The 14,254-nt window shown below is 39.2% G+C and overlaps 1 protein-coding gene across 1 annotated transcript in view; it reads right to left on the bottom strand.

The window, feature by feature from the left end:
* Positions 1–1,247: 1,247 nt before the first annotated feature.
* The window catches only part of TAB2 (TGF-beta activated kinase 1 (MAP3K7) binding protein 2), a 104,154-nt gene continuing 91,147 nt past the window's right edge, over positions 1,248–14,254 (bottom strand). Inside the window, exons 5-8 of the mRNA XM_063443331.1 lie at positions 13,486–13,646; positions 11,873–11,966; positions 10,022–10,102; positions 1,248–3,473 (exon numbers count right to left, since the gene is read on the bottom strand). Coding sequence (XP_063299401.1) covers positions 3,328–3,473; positions 10,022–10,102; positions 11,873–11,966; positions 13,486–13,646 — 482 coding nt within the window. The 3' untranslated portion in view covers positions 1,248–3,327. The remainder of the gene's footprint in view (positions 3,474–10,021; positions 10,103–11,872; positions 11,967–13,485; positions 13,647–14,254) is intronic.

Consider the following 14,254-nt stretch of genomic DNA (forward strand, 5'->3'; position numbering starts at 1 on the left):
GCGATAATGAGGAGCAATTATTACAGATTTTCCTCTTAAACCCATCTGGCAAAGGAGTGGAGCATTCACTACAACAGATCTGTTTAGACTTGGAACTGGCTTTTTTTAGAAACAGGAGTAGGAACCTTGTCTTTATCCATATTATCCATAGAAACAGGGCTAGACATATCTATAATACACAAATTTTAAAAAATATTTGAATTCCACTTTAATCATTCGGTCTAGAAAGTTTTAAAGAATAGAAGCCATCAGGATCCTACCTCTAAAACCTCTGACCCGTGTGGGGGGGCTGGTGACACGGGAAATCTTCAATGTCAAGCATCCATGCTGACAGACAGATTTGCACAGCATATATAGGCAGGTCACTTTAAATGTGGCGCCATTCTTTGGGGAGTTCAGACCGCGCATGCGCGATCGGAACTCCGGTGGAACGCAAAACCACCCGGGTGTGCGTTCCACCGCTGTGCGAATGCTCCTCCGATGGGCAGGGATTCGCTGCCCTAAAGGACCGCCTCCTTGTTTAGCCGGTGACCTCCCGCGGCATAAAAGCAGGCTTTTCATACCTGCCTCCGTAATTGCAGGATGTCCACTGGCCGTTCAAAGCTCCACCCGGGAGGCTATCAGGCCGGATCCCCCTGGCAGCAACCCATGTGCCTCACCACTGCTTTCATCTTCCAGATGCCGACCGTTCCTGTTGGAACAAGAAAGAGAACTGAGGTCCTAAGGCTGCAGGGTCTCTTATACCTGGTAAAGGGAGGAACTTTTTATGTTAATTTCTTTCAGATGCTTGCCTATGGGAAGAGTACATCCCTATTGTACTGCCACCATATGCCAGGAAAAGTTTGGTAATGGGACTGAAATGGTGAATGTATGCTGTTGCACAGCTGTAAAAAACAAATTACGTTATCTTGTTTATTTTGAAGTCCTATAAGTATGTTCTTCACTTTGGCTGAGATCATCAAACTTGATGATCCCAGCCAATCCAATGCTTTAGGAGGCTATAGTGCATGTGTAACAAAAAGATGCACGGCCAATCAGCATCTCCATGGGGAGCGTTCAGCACCTCCATGCAGACCCAATCTAATACACTTCCCACAAATCCAATACAAAAAGATGAGCCACTCGTCCTTCAGTTCCAGCTTTGCTCTTCTCAAGCAAGCCAGATGCTTCTGTGGCACTGCAAGCATTTAACCAATGTAATTTGTTTACTCGTAGAAGGTTATAAACAAATTCACAAACCAAAACTGTTAGAATATATATATTTTTTTTAATTTTTATAAATAACTTATCTGTTACAAAGACTGTTTACCCAGCTAAATCACAAAACCATAAACTCATGATATCCAAATTAGGTTTTATTAATAAAACAAGTAAAAATTGATTTGTCAATCTTCACAGAAAACTGCAGATGAAGCTGAAAAAAAAATGTCTTTTTAACAAAAAGTATTGCTTGTTAAGTGCTTTGGGTCTGCTGCTGAACCCCATTACAGTGCTGGAAAGGCCTTAAAACATCACACGCCTCTCTGCAACACTTGACGGGTTAGTTACCTGGGATAATATCCTGCAACACAAAAAATGAGAAGCCTTCAGAAGAAAGGCTTTTCACATTTATTTAGATCATTGGTATAAAAAAAAAAAATAATTCATAAAAAAAATAATCCAGAAACCAATGATTAAATTCATGTAATCATTTACAGTGGATGACACTTGATTAGTTTATTTGGTTTATTTTTCCCTTGCAATTAATTGGACATTAAGAAAAATACTTTATCGTTTCTACCCTAACTGACCTTCATTTGAAAACTAAAGCAGCAAATACTTGGACTTTGTATATCATTAATTAAAACAAATGATGAGAAGTTTAACAAAAAAACACAGACTATAGAAATGTGTGTTACATGTTTAAGGTTTACCAGAAATGTAGCTCACACCAAGCCACAAAGCCTAAACATGTGACTGAAATGCACATAACAGACTGCTTAGTCTGTTATAATTTAATATATAAATTGTATATCCAGTTACTCCTGGAATACAACCTGCATTTAATGAGCTTGTGAATGTTCAAACACATGAACAGAATTTCATACTGGTGACATGGAAGGAAGCATCAACTTCAAATGTAACTTCCATTGTCTTTACATAAATTTTAAAAACCACCTTGTATCACATTTCTAAAGAGCTTTTGTTGTAGATATATGTAACAGATATTAAAGGAAGAAAATGTGTGGAAAGGTCATTCATCCTGCTTGCTGAAACTTTCACAAATTGGAAGAATACATAGTGTACATTCTGAGGCTGTGTCACCCACTGTAAGATTCAATATGTACATAAAAATAATCTGTGTACCCTTAAACATTTAGCCTATATTTTTTTCTACAGGTCTTCACAGGTCATTAACATTTACAAGACCAATAGGCTGTGATGTAGAGAGATAAATGTGCATAGTTTCATATTGTTAATGCTTTACTCCCTCCCACACCAATTAAGGCACCAATTCTTTGACAAACGCTTACAAGGGGAGGGCAATGACTGAGCTAAAATCATTTTTTTCAAATAAGGAAAAAAGTTAACAAAACCCTATTACACTATACATATAGAATTACAGGGGATAACAGTGAAACTGAAGAGAGAAAAAAATCACTTAAAGCAGGCTTTTGAGCTATGTACAACTGAAAAAGCTGTTGGTATTTTCACTGTATCATACAGACAATGCATGCAGTTTTTCAATTTCTTTGTTAGACTTGACTTTATAAAAGCTGGCTTCACAAGTCAAGGGAGGTTCCTGGGCGCTAAAGACACTGAACTGTAAGTCCTTCCTCAGTCCTGTGGCAGCAACGCGTAACAGCAAGCTGCAATTCCTCTGTGTTCGTAGTGTGTTTGTGGTTAGTTTGCTTTTTAGACTGAGGGAAAATAAAATAAATCTTGAATCCATTGCTCTGCTCTTCTGCTGAAGGACCAGAACACATCAGTACATTTGTTATGCTGTTTGGAAGAAAGGACCCAGAACACTGCACACAAGACGACGGATTCTTTTTGGCTGGTTAGTAATACTGTACATGGTACAGGCAGCTGGGAACCAAGTATATCAGCACATCACTGATCAGATGATTTTAAAGAAAAAAAAACAAAAAACAAAAAAAAACAACCCAACTGCGCACATTACAACACTGAGGTATTAATCTCTGTGGGCTGATGTTTTACATTTATTTAAAAAAAAAAAAAAAATTACACCAAAAGGCCACACCTTCAGATTTATGTATTCTTATTATCCAGAAATGGTCTCTTTCTTTTAATTCCCAAATTAAACGCATGTAAGGACCTACTGGCTCAGTAATGCCTGGGCATGTCGCACTGTTCACAACGGTTTAAGGCAGGGTGGTTTAGAAAAGTACATGCAGTGCAATTCCACTGTGCCCCCTCATCTTCTTCTGTATCTGGCACATTCTTTTGTGTTTTAATGATGGACCTTTGATCTGCAAATAAGAAAATGCATGAGAAAGGGAAATATACATAACATTATTTAGTTTTAAACACTAGTGAATCACTTTTTGTAAAAAAATAAATACAATAATAAAAAAATTATATGCGCGCACACACACATATATACATATAAAATACTGTTGTTCATTACCTGCATATCTCAAAGTCTACCCTGGCCGTAGAAATTCCGTAAATCCACGTTTCCACAACTATTTTAAAATTCCCAGCTGGACATGCAAATGAGCAAACACAGGTATTGTGTTTCAGACTTTACCCTGTATTTCTGCAGGTACAAATTTGAGATATGCAGGTGATGCACAATTATTTTTTTATCAGTATTATTTGTGGTGTTTTATCATGTTTATGACCTCTGAAAAATCCCCAGAAATAGACACAAAGCTAAGGATGAAATAATTTTGAGAAATTTACAACAGGGGTGATAATGTTGCCATTATGCCATGATAATGTATGCCATTTGTCACTTTTTATGACCCAAGCTGCCAGATGGAGATTGAGAAACACAAAACGTGTAAAACAAATTGTAAATTTGACAAAGGGTCATATACTGTACTTAAAATTTGGGCAGTGTTTGTAGATTCCTTTTTATTTTTGGGGATAGATAGAGATTATATATATATATATATATATATATATATATATATATATATATACACACACACACACACACACACACACACACACACAATGTATATCATATTTGGTCTCAATTTGTTTGGATTCACCAAGATGATCTGGCCTGTTATGTTGTACATAATTATATTGCATTGTACATTTTTAGGTTGTAGGTTTGGACAGCATCAATTGGAAAACTGCTTGGAAAACTGGTTCATAATAAATGTCCCTTTATTAAGTTCTGCATTTGGTACAATAATAACATTACCAAAGCTACTTGCACAACAATTCTGTGGTTTCATAGAAATTTTTGCAAAATTGTATTTTTTGCCCAAATCAAATTTGGTTGGGGTAAACCTAGGATTTTCCCTTTTTAAAATGTTATAGTGGTTGCAGCTTTTACGGTAAATTAAGTGATTTTTAATCCTTTCGCCCTCTGATGCAAATCCCTTTCTAGCCTGGAGTAGACTTGTCCAAGACTTGTTTGTCAATCTCAGTCTTAATTCGGATTCTATTAACTTTATCTTACTACAAAGATGGCTTTGCATTACCTTTGACCATGACCCTCTTTTGGCTACACAAATCCAGTCTGTAAATACTGGCAATTTAAGAATGAATACCTCCCAAAACATGTGTTTTTTTTCTTTTAACACAAGATGTACCCAAAACAATTTTATTTATTTATTTTTTAAAAAACACATTTGTTTTCTTTCCACATTCCTATAATCAACTTTTCACGACTTTTGCATGCTCCTATTGTCTGACTCAGAATGAACACTGCTGAAAGTCTGGTACTTTAATCACTACTACACACATTATAACCTACAGCTTTTTTGGGTCAATCCTTACACATGGTCAGCTTTAAAATCAACATTTTTACAAATCACCAAGCCTTTATTCCAAATTATAAATCTTCATTTAACAATAAACACCTTCTTTGTATCTGAAACTAACTCACAAGTCTAAAAATCGTTCAAAAATTAATTTAGGAAAAGAAACTTCCAATGTTAAATCTCTCTGCATTAATCTAGCCTTGGCCTCACCTCATAACTTTGGACAGAGTTACTATATTTGATCTCCTTATACATTTGGTCATTTATATAAATTGCACTTTAATGCTTTCTATAGTTGCACTTTAATTTATCTTGACTACAGTTAAACAAGGCCTCATTTTTTAGTTGTTATTCATATCAAGAATTTTTTCTTATGACATTTGTATACCCATTATACAAGATCATAAAATATGTTGGTACTAAAAAAAATAAAAAAAATAAAATGGGTAAACACACAAAAGCCAAAACAATGCTGGTCTTGGAGGGCAAAATTATTTAGGGATTATTACTAGTTCTCCTAATATACAGACATACAGACTATATATGTCATGAGCAGGACTGAAGACAAATTGCTAGATTATCCACTTGAAATAAACAAATACAGTAAGTGAAGTACATTTTTGTGAACCTTATTTCTAAAAATAAAAGTACAATAACAGGGAAGCTGCAAAAAAAAAAAAAAAAAAAAAAGCTTGGCTACAAATTTCACTTTCTGAGCCAATGCTCTTCCATGATGTACTAATGGAAAATAGTATATCAAGTATCTGGGTTTTGTGCTGTGCTCTGCTGAAGGCTTTAGAAACAGTGCAGAGCTTACAACTAATGTGCAAACATTTTGGGGGCAAAGAGGGAGAGGAGCCACAATACACTTTATAGTGGCAACAAGAATTCAAAGCAGGAATTTTTGTCCAGATTTTTCTGCTTTCTCTACAGGTGCAACTAAGTAGCACAGAGTTTGCAAAAGTCTACATTCAGTTAACCCAGTGGTTCCCAAATGTTTTAGGTTCAAGGCACCCTTAATTTTTTCCAAGGCAAACTTTCTAGGTTGTATATCTGTACAGTGCTGTGGTATTTACTGACGCTATAGTGTAATATACAGTGTTGGCATTTAAATGGGTGCTTGCAGGGCCGTCAGTCCTGGTGGGACTATGGCTCCAGGGGGCACTTTGACATGGGTGGCCATTTGCCGCCCCTGTCATAATCTACCAGGATAATTACCATTGGGGGAAAGATCATCACTCTGGTCAGCCCCTCTGCCGGGGTGGGCTATGAGGCCACCCAAAATTCTAACAAGTCAGGGGCATTGTGAGAAGGAGGTTGAGCTGTGGTTGCTGGGCTCTCAGGGTTATGCTCACTGAAGTTCTGGCGCTTTAACACCTTTTGCTGTGCTGTTAGAACTTCAATGACTTACTTTAAATACTTTGCGGCAGTGCTGGGGTTGTGGTCATGGTAGGCCACAGTGTCAGAATGCCCTCCGTATAAGAAACCCTACAGAGCAGCACAGTCGGCCGGCAGTCAGGACTCTCAAGGCAATAAGAGTCACAAGCAGGCCAGCAGCGGTGGGGTCTTAAGGCGCGGAGCTGGAGCCACTAGAAGACAGTTCAGACCCAACTCCAGCCAGAAGAAACCACTGCGGAAGCGTATATATGGCTGCTTGGATGCGTGCGTTTGTGTCTTACAAACATACATTCTTACATAGATATACATAAACACAAATTCATATACACACGTTAACATATTCATACAATGACATATACAACATTGATACATGCGCACACACCATGATACAGATACACACACAGATATAAAACCAGACACAGATGTGTTCGTAAACAGACATGCGCACACACACCCACACCCACCCCCCCGACACACCCACACCCACCCCCCCGACACACCCACCCCCCCGACACACCCACCCCCCCGACACACCCACCCCCCCGACACACCCACACCCACCACCCCACCGACACACCCACACACACACCACCCCACCAGACACCCACCACCCCACCGACACACCCACACCCACCACCCCACCGACACACCCACACACACACACACCACCCCACCGACACACCCACACACACACCACCCCACCAGACACCCACCACCCCACCGACACACCCACACCACCCCACCGACACACCCACACACCCACACACACACACCACCCCACCGACACACCCACACACACACCACCCCACCAGACACCCACACACACACACACCCCACCAGACACCCACACCCACACACCCCACCAGACACCCACACACACACCACCAGACACCCACACACACCCACCCCACCAGACACCCACACACACACACCCCACCAGACACCCACACACACACACCCCACCAGACACCCACACACACACACCCAACCAGACACCCACACACACACACCCAACCAGACACCCACACCCACACCCACACCCACACACACACCCAACCAGACACCCACACACACACCCAACCAGACACCCACACACACACCCAACCAGACACACACACACATGCACAACCAGACACACACACACATGCACAACCAGACACACACACACATGCACAACCAGACACACACACACACACACACGCACAACCAGACACACACACACACACACACACATGCACAACCAGACACACACACACACATGCACAACCAGACACACACACACACACATGCACAACCAGACACACACACACACACATGCACAACCAGACACACACACATGCACAACCAGACACACACACACACGCACAACCAGACACACACACACACGCACAACCAGACACACACACACACGCACAACCAGACACACACACAGATGCACTACCAGACACACACAGATGCACTACCAGACACACACAGATGCACTACCAGACACACACACAGATGCACTACCAGACACACACACACAGATGCACTACCAGACACACACACACAGATGCACTACCAGACACACACACACAGATGCACTACCAGACACACACACACAGATGCACTACCAGACACACACACACAGATGCACTACCAGACACACACACACAGATGCACTACCAGACACACACACACAGATGCACTACCAGACACACACACACACAGATGCACTACCAGACACACACACACAGATGCACTACCAGACACACACACACAGATGCACTACCAGACACACACACACAGATGCACTACCAGACACACACACAGATGCACTACCAGACACACACACACACACAGATGCACTACCAGACACACACACACACACAGATGCACTACCAGACACACACAGATGCACTACCAGACACACACACGCACTACCAGACACACACACGCACTACCAGACACACACACACGTGTAATTTTTAATATCTCCAGCCACCCTCCTGTTAGCTTACCTTATGTGTCCACTTGGGTATTTTGGAGTCCTGGTCCTGCTGCTGCTGGTGGGAATCAGGGGTCTGGAGCAAATATGGAGTGCACCTCTCCCCTCATGCTGCGGCTGTCTCCCTGCATGATGCTGGGAGGAAGTGACAGGCTGTCACTTCCTCACAGCCGGTCAATGTTACAGAGGCGGGGTGTTCGAGGACAGCGGCACCCGACCGGGCCCCTGTTCAGCAGTAATGTTTCCCTGGTGCTATAATCATAGCACCAGGGAAACATTCTGCTGCGCCCCTGTGTGCCTGTCCCCAGGGCGCCGCAGCACACCGTTTGAGAACCGCTGAGTTAACCTCTAATAATAGTCTAGAAAAGTAAGTAAATACCTTAGCCTGTAACAACTGAACATAGCATAAGAACAAATATTAAAAGGGTTACTACTAGCATAATAATTTCTACAGCTGTAGTGGTTATTACGCCAAGAGTACCCTGGCCCCATTATCCCACCGTTCTAAATAAGGCTGCTAAACCATGTGGACAATCGACCTATCTTGAACCTAGGTCATAGCATAATCTTAAACAACAATTTGTACATCTGAAGAATAAGCAGTTATGAAATTGTGTTTATAATTTGTCAAATAGGTAAACAAATCCTAAATACCTATCAAAATACATGATCTATGACCTTTACGTTGCAAAATATATAGTCCATTATAATTCTCTAATATTGTGGCAAGTATCATAGGTTTTTGACTAGCTTATGCATATTTAATTTTAATTAAAAATTAGATTGTCCAACTCTTACTTGGCCACCTAAAAAGGAAGTATAAGGAAAGGCGGTGGCTCAGTGCAAATTCTTTTGATGATGTACAAATAAGCAGTGAAGAGGACGGTGATTGAATACATTTGTCTAGTTGCCAAAGATATCAGCTTTCTTCATAAGTCGGTACAGGAACTAAAGTATTTCAACGTGGATATGTATTCTGGATCTATTAAATAGGGCTGCATTAACAGTAATTTAACAGTAACAGTGATTGCAGGAGCATGCTCTTTAAAACTGCATCATTAAGCTAAATTTAAGCAGGGCTTCTACTGCACAAACAAAAAAATATTTTAAGGAAACAATGTAATATTTCACATTCTACTTTTTAAATAAGGCAGTCACAATGTTTAGCAATGTCAAAATAATTAGCAGGATCTTGTACTACAAAAGCAAATTGTGGGGAATGGTGTTTTAAGATTAGGCACCATACTCCCCTTATGGAAACCAGACCTCTTGATCCATTGGCCCCACATGAAATATTTTGACAGCTGAAGCTATCAATTTTTTTTTTTTTTTTTTTTAAATCTTTCATTCAGATTTTAGATCATATCTCTGAAACACAACAATAACAAAGTATTTTATTATGCTGACAGGCATTTTAATATTCCATATGAGTAATAGATTAGGAGGTCACCACTGTTCATCATCATCATCATTATTATGACATGTTCCTACTGTTTTGCATTATGGATTATATCTGTCACAAATACAATACAAAGCATATTATAAAGTGCAAAAACAAATCAAGCTACTGTACATTCTAACAATTGTATACAAGAGTATATATTATATAATTCAAATTGCTTTTAAAATATCCCATAAAAATAAAGGCGTTAGACGCAGAAATAAACTTTATTTCCAACAGATACTGTACCTTTAGGCTTTGGTGGCACTGGACCAAGAAATCCAATATTATCATAGAAGTTATGTATAGCACTAGGATTAAAATGTGGTCCTGGAAAACAAAAACAATAGGCGTTTTAATTGCATTTTGCAGTTATGAACAGTAAACATAAGATTCTAAAAAGAACAGTTACCTACAAAGTTATCAAAACAGAAAATGTGCCCTTTCCACAAAATTGTAAGCTTGCTTGCAGGGCTATTGCTTACTGTGTTTTGTTAGTTTTTTTCCAATGTTGTTGTACCATTTACTTTTTTTTTTTTTCCAACTGTCATAATGAAACATTAAAAAAATACGAAGGTCTATGAATGAGAGTCGTGGAACTGTTCCACTTGGTCAAGACTTCAAGTGCAATGCTTCTCTCAGTGGTTGCTGAGAAGGACTTTGACCGGTTGGATCTATTTGTTGGCTACCCTACAGACCTATGGTTTTGAGGATATTACTGGGAATGAGACTCAGCCGGGATGCCCTCTACTCGCATTGCTAATCATGTTATCAATCCATTGACTCTTAAGATAGGTCCTGATAGATAGAATATATAGGCTCCAGACACTTTTGCAGAAAAAGACCTATGGTAGTCATAGAAGGCTGAACCACCATATTTGTTGCCCAGGTCTACCAGCTTGTGCATATAGAGATCAAACTCCTCTCTTCTGTTGGGATAGACCGCACAGATGACATCCCTGTAAATACCAAAAGCTAGTACAAATTCAGGGATGGTCAGTTTCCTGTTTAGGCGGGCATCCCTAGACCTGACAACAACAGATACATCATCATAAGCATACATTTTATTCTCAACAATATCCAGGGAGGCAATCAACAGGGAAGCCAGGTTGACGTCTTTACCTTCCAGGATATCCCTTTTTATATGCTCAGGTATCATATGAGCTGGGCTAGCTTCCTGGTCATCCAGGAATAAAGATATAGATATAGATATAGATATATATATAGTCAGGGGGTAAAGGAATACAAACTGAGCTTATTTGCAGATGATTATGATCTTGCCCTGACCAACCTCACAATTTCTTTGCCGAACTTGTATGGTATGCAGCATGAGTTTGGAGCCCACTCTGGATTTAAAATTAACTTTTCTAAATGTGAAGCACTTAATAAAACCGGTGCATCACTTACAGACTAGCTTTCCTGGGTATTTGATAGCACTGTATTACATTTGTAGCTTCCCCTTTAGATGGCAGGTACAAGCTCTCACTTTCTTAGGCATCCACATTACAGCTAAGAGGGATAATATACTGGGTGCCAATTATGTAACATTTAATGCACATCTTCAACACCTAATTTAGTGGATCCAATATAAGATTTTGGCAGCTACTCTACTTTTGAAAATGACTATTTCCCCCAAATATTGTACATCTCATCACTTACACAGCTGGAAATGGTGGGGCTCCAGGTGGACATGCACTTTCAACTGGGAGAGATCGGGGGCTTCTTGAAGACACTAAATTGCTTTGCGTTTATGGAGTGTTCCTTTGAAAGTTATTAGTGATTTCTATACAGAAAACTATGGACTGTGGACTATGAAATGTTTTTGGATATTATTTTCAAATTAGTCAAATCTCTTATAAAAACAAAAAAAAAAACTTTCCAAATAATTTATCTATACAACTCAACAGAAAAGTCTATGGGAATTTTTGTATATAAATAGTTTGGCAAGCTTTTCTAACAGATTTAAATCATTTTAAAAAAACTGCTCTAAAAATACTACAGTCATATTATGTGCTAAATAACTCCGTTCATTAAAACTATTGTAGTTTGTGGTTAATACAAGCTGTATAAGTTAAATATTTTCAGTCCTCCTGGTCTTACCTCTGGCCTGAAACAGATCAATTTCTTTGGTGAGACAATCAATATCAATCTGCAGTTGTCTGTTACAGCTCCTTAACTGTTGCATCTCTTCTAGCTTAAAAAAGTGGGGAAATGTTAAATTGCTTGTAGGAAAAAAAAAATACAGCCTTGTATTTTTAAATCTTACATTTGCTATATTGTTCAAAATCAAAGATTAAAAATAAAAATAATCTTACAAACCTTGCAAACTTAGCATAATATATATATATATATATATATATATATATATATATATATATATACACACACATACACACACACACACACACAATTTTAATTGTCTCTCTAACAAAGTTTTCCTGACCTACACAAAACACACTACGCAATTAATATCAAATTAACATATATTCAGCTTTGCTATGTTCACTATTATGGCTTTTTAACACCCCAATAAAAAGGATTGAACCACTGATAAACTGGTGTATGTGAAAGTAAAGCCATCACAAAATTCTGAACTCTGTATGTGTCTGGACAGGTTAGTTGAACCCTGGCTTATCCGAATAAGAAAGTTTGTTAGATGCTTCATGGTTACCTTAAAAGGTGGTCATACCATTTTGAAAAGCTCTTTTTAGTATAGGAGCTATTTAATTGCCAATCTTCAGCAAAAGGTGGAGGTTCCATAACTATTTCAGCCAGGTGCGACTTACTAAGCATATAACGATGGATTATAAGATCCCACAATATTCTCCTATAATTCCCATTTTGCAGCTCAAGGAAAATTATGCAGATATTTGTAGAGTTTCTACAAAAATCTGGCATTTTTCTCTAACTTTTCTCATTAATCACTGGCTTCTCATGAGATATGTTCAGTTTTGTGTAATTTTGTTTTTAATTTCTGTAACATCTACAGACTGCTGAAGTGAACATTCAAGTTGGTAAGCACCTTTTGCACTAAACCATGTATCCTCTCCACTGTTACATTGAACAATGAAACCTCTTGACTGCACTTTTTATATTTAGTCACACAAATTGCCACTTGGCTATTTGGATTAAAGAAACACTCCAAGCTCCATAATTGTGGTTATGGTACCAGGCATGCCCTACCACTCTCCCGTGTAAGTATTTAAATAATTTGTATACTTTTTGCCAACTTGCCTGGGGTCACCTGGATAGCTAAAATCTCCCACACAGATCTTTCATTAGCTTCCCTGAATTTTAGCTCTCAACAAGTGAGCTAAAGTGAAGAGAACGTCTGGCACTCCTGGAGCAGGTGACCAATGCTCGACAGACCCTAGGTCAAACCACAAGTTGTCAAACCATTTGCAAACTGTTTGACTACTTATGGCCAGGGCACTCCTGGCACCATGACCTTGCTGTAGTGATTATGGTGCAAGGAATTTTCATATAACAATGCACTGCACCCAGGGATGTCCAACAATCATGCAGATGTAAATGTAAATCATAGTGCAGTGTCTACTGCTTACAAATGCCACTCATCTGTTAGCTACTAGAGGAACACTGATAAATGTACACCGTATTTACATTTGTCATACTGCAGGCAGCAAAACCACTCAATTTAAATGACAGTGAAATAGAGCCTTTTCTTACAAATCTGGGGGTTAAGGATAACTTACTGATGGAATCTGTGAAACAGAATTTGACCTATTTAGACGTCTCCGTGTGAGATTATTTTCCATTTCATTGACCTCCGTTTTAAGTTTGTCCAGCTTCTTCTTTTGCATCTCAAGCTCTCGATGTAGTCGCTCCATTCTTGCCTTCTGATGTACCAATAAAGCTGCAAAATATAGCATCCACATTATATTAGTAATAGCTAAAGAGTAGAGAGCCCAGGAAAACAAACAGAGCAATTAAACTTCCTCTTCACTTCAGCTGTACCAGTGTCTAAAACTGTGCTAGTTTTTCCTTATTACATATACAGCATAATGTACTGTAATGAAGAAACTTTTTTTTTTTTTTATGAGATTAGAGCACTCTTTCAATTAGGCACTAATGAGCCATCAGTTTAACAAACAGAGTTTTAGTAATCAGATCTTACATAACAGATACCCTGTGCCAATATAGTTTAAATTCTAAAGATTCTTAAGATCAAGCCTATTCCTGGATGCCTCTAGAAAGAGGCTTTCCAGCAAGAGTCCCAGTGGCTGCACCAGGCATCCAATCACTCTGGCACCATTACCCATTTTCATAGAGCCATGTTGAAGACATTCTAGACTCCCAGTACATGAAGATCCTACCAATACTGAATGGCCTCAAGGTATGATGCTGGTCTGTATGGTTAACAGGTGGTACAGGGGTGAAAGCTAAAAGGCAAGTCAAAATTAGGGAACATCTATAATTTCCCACAACATACTGAGAAGTGTTACTTCACTTTACAACTCCCAC

The sequence above is a fragment of the Pelobates fuscus genome, chromosome 2 (genome assembly GCF_036172605.1).
Source record: "Pelobates fuscus isolate aPelFus1 chromosome 2, aPelFus1.pri, whole genome shotgun sequence".
Lineage (NCBI taxonomy): Eukaryota > Metazoa > Chordata > Amphibia > Anura > Pelobatidae > Pelobates > Pelobates fuscus.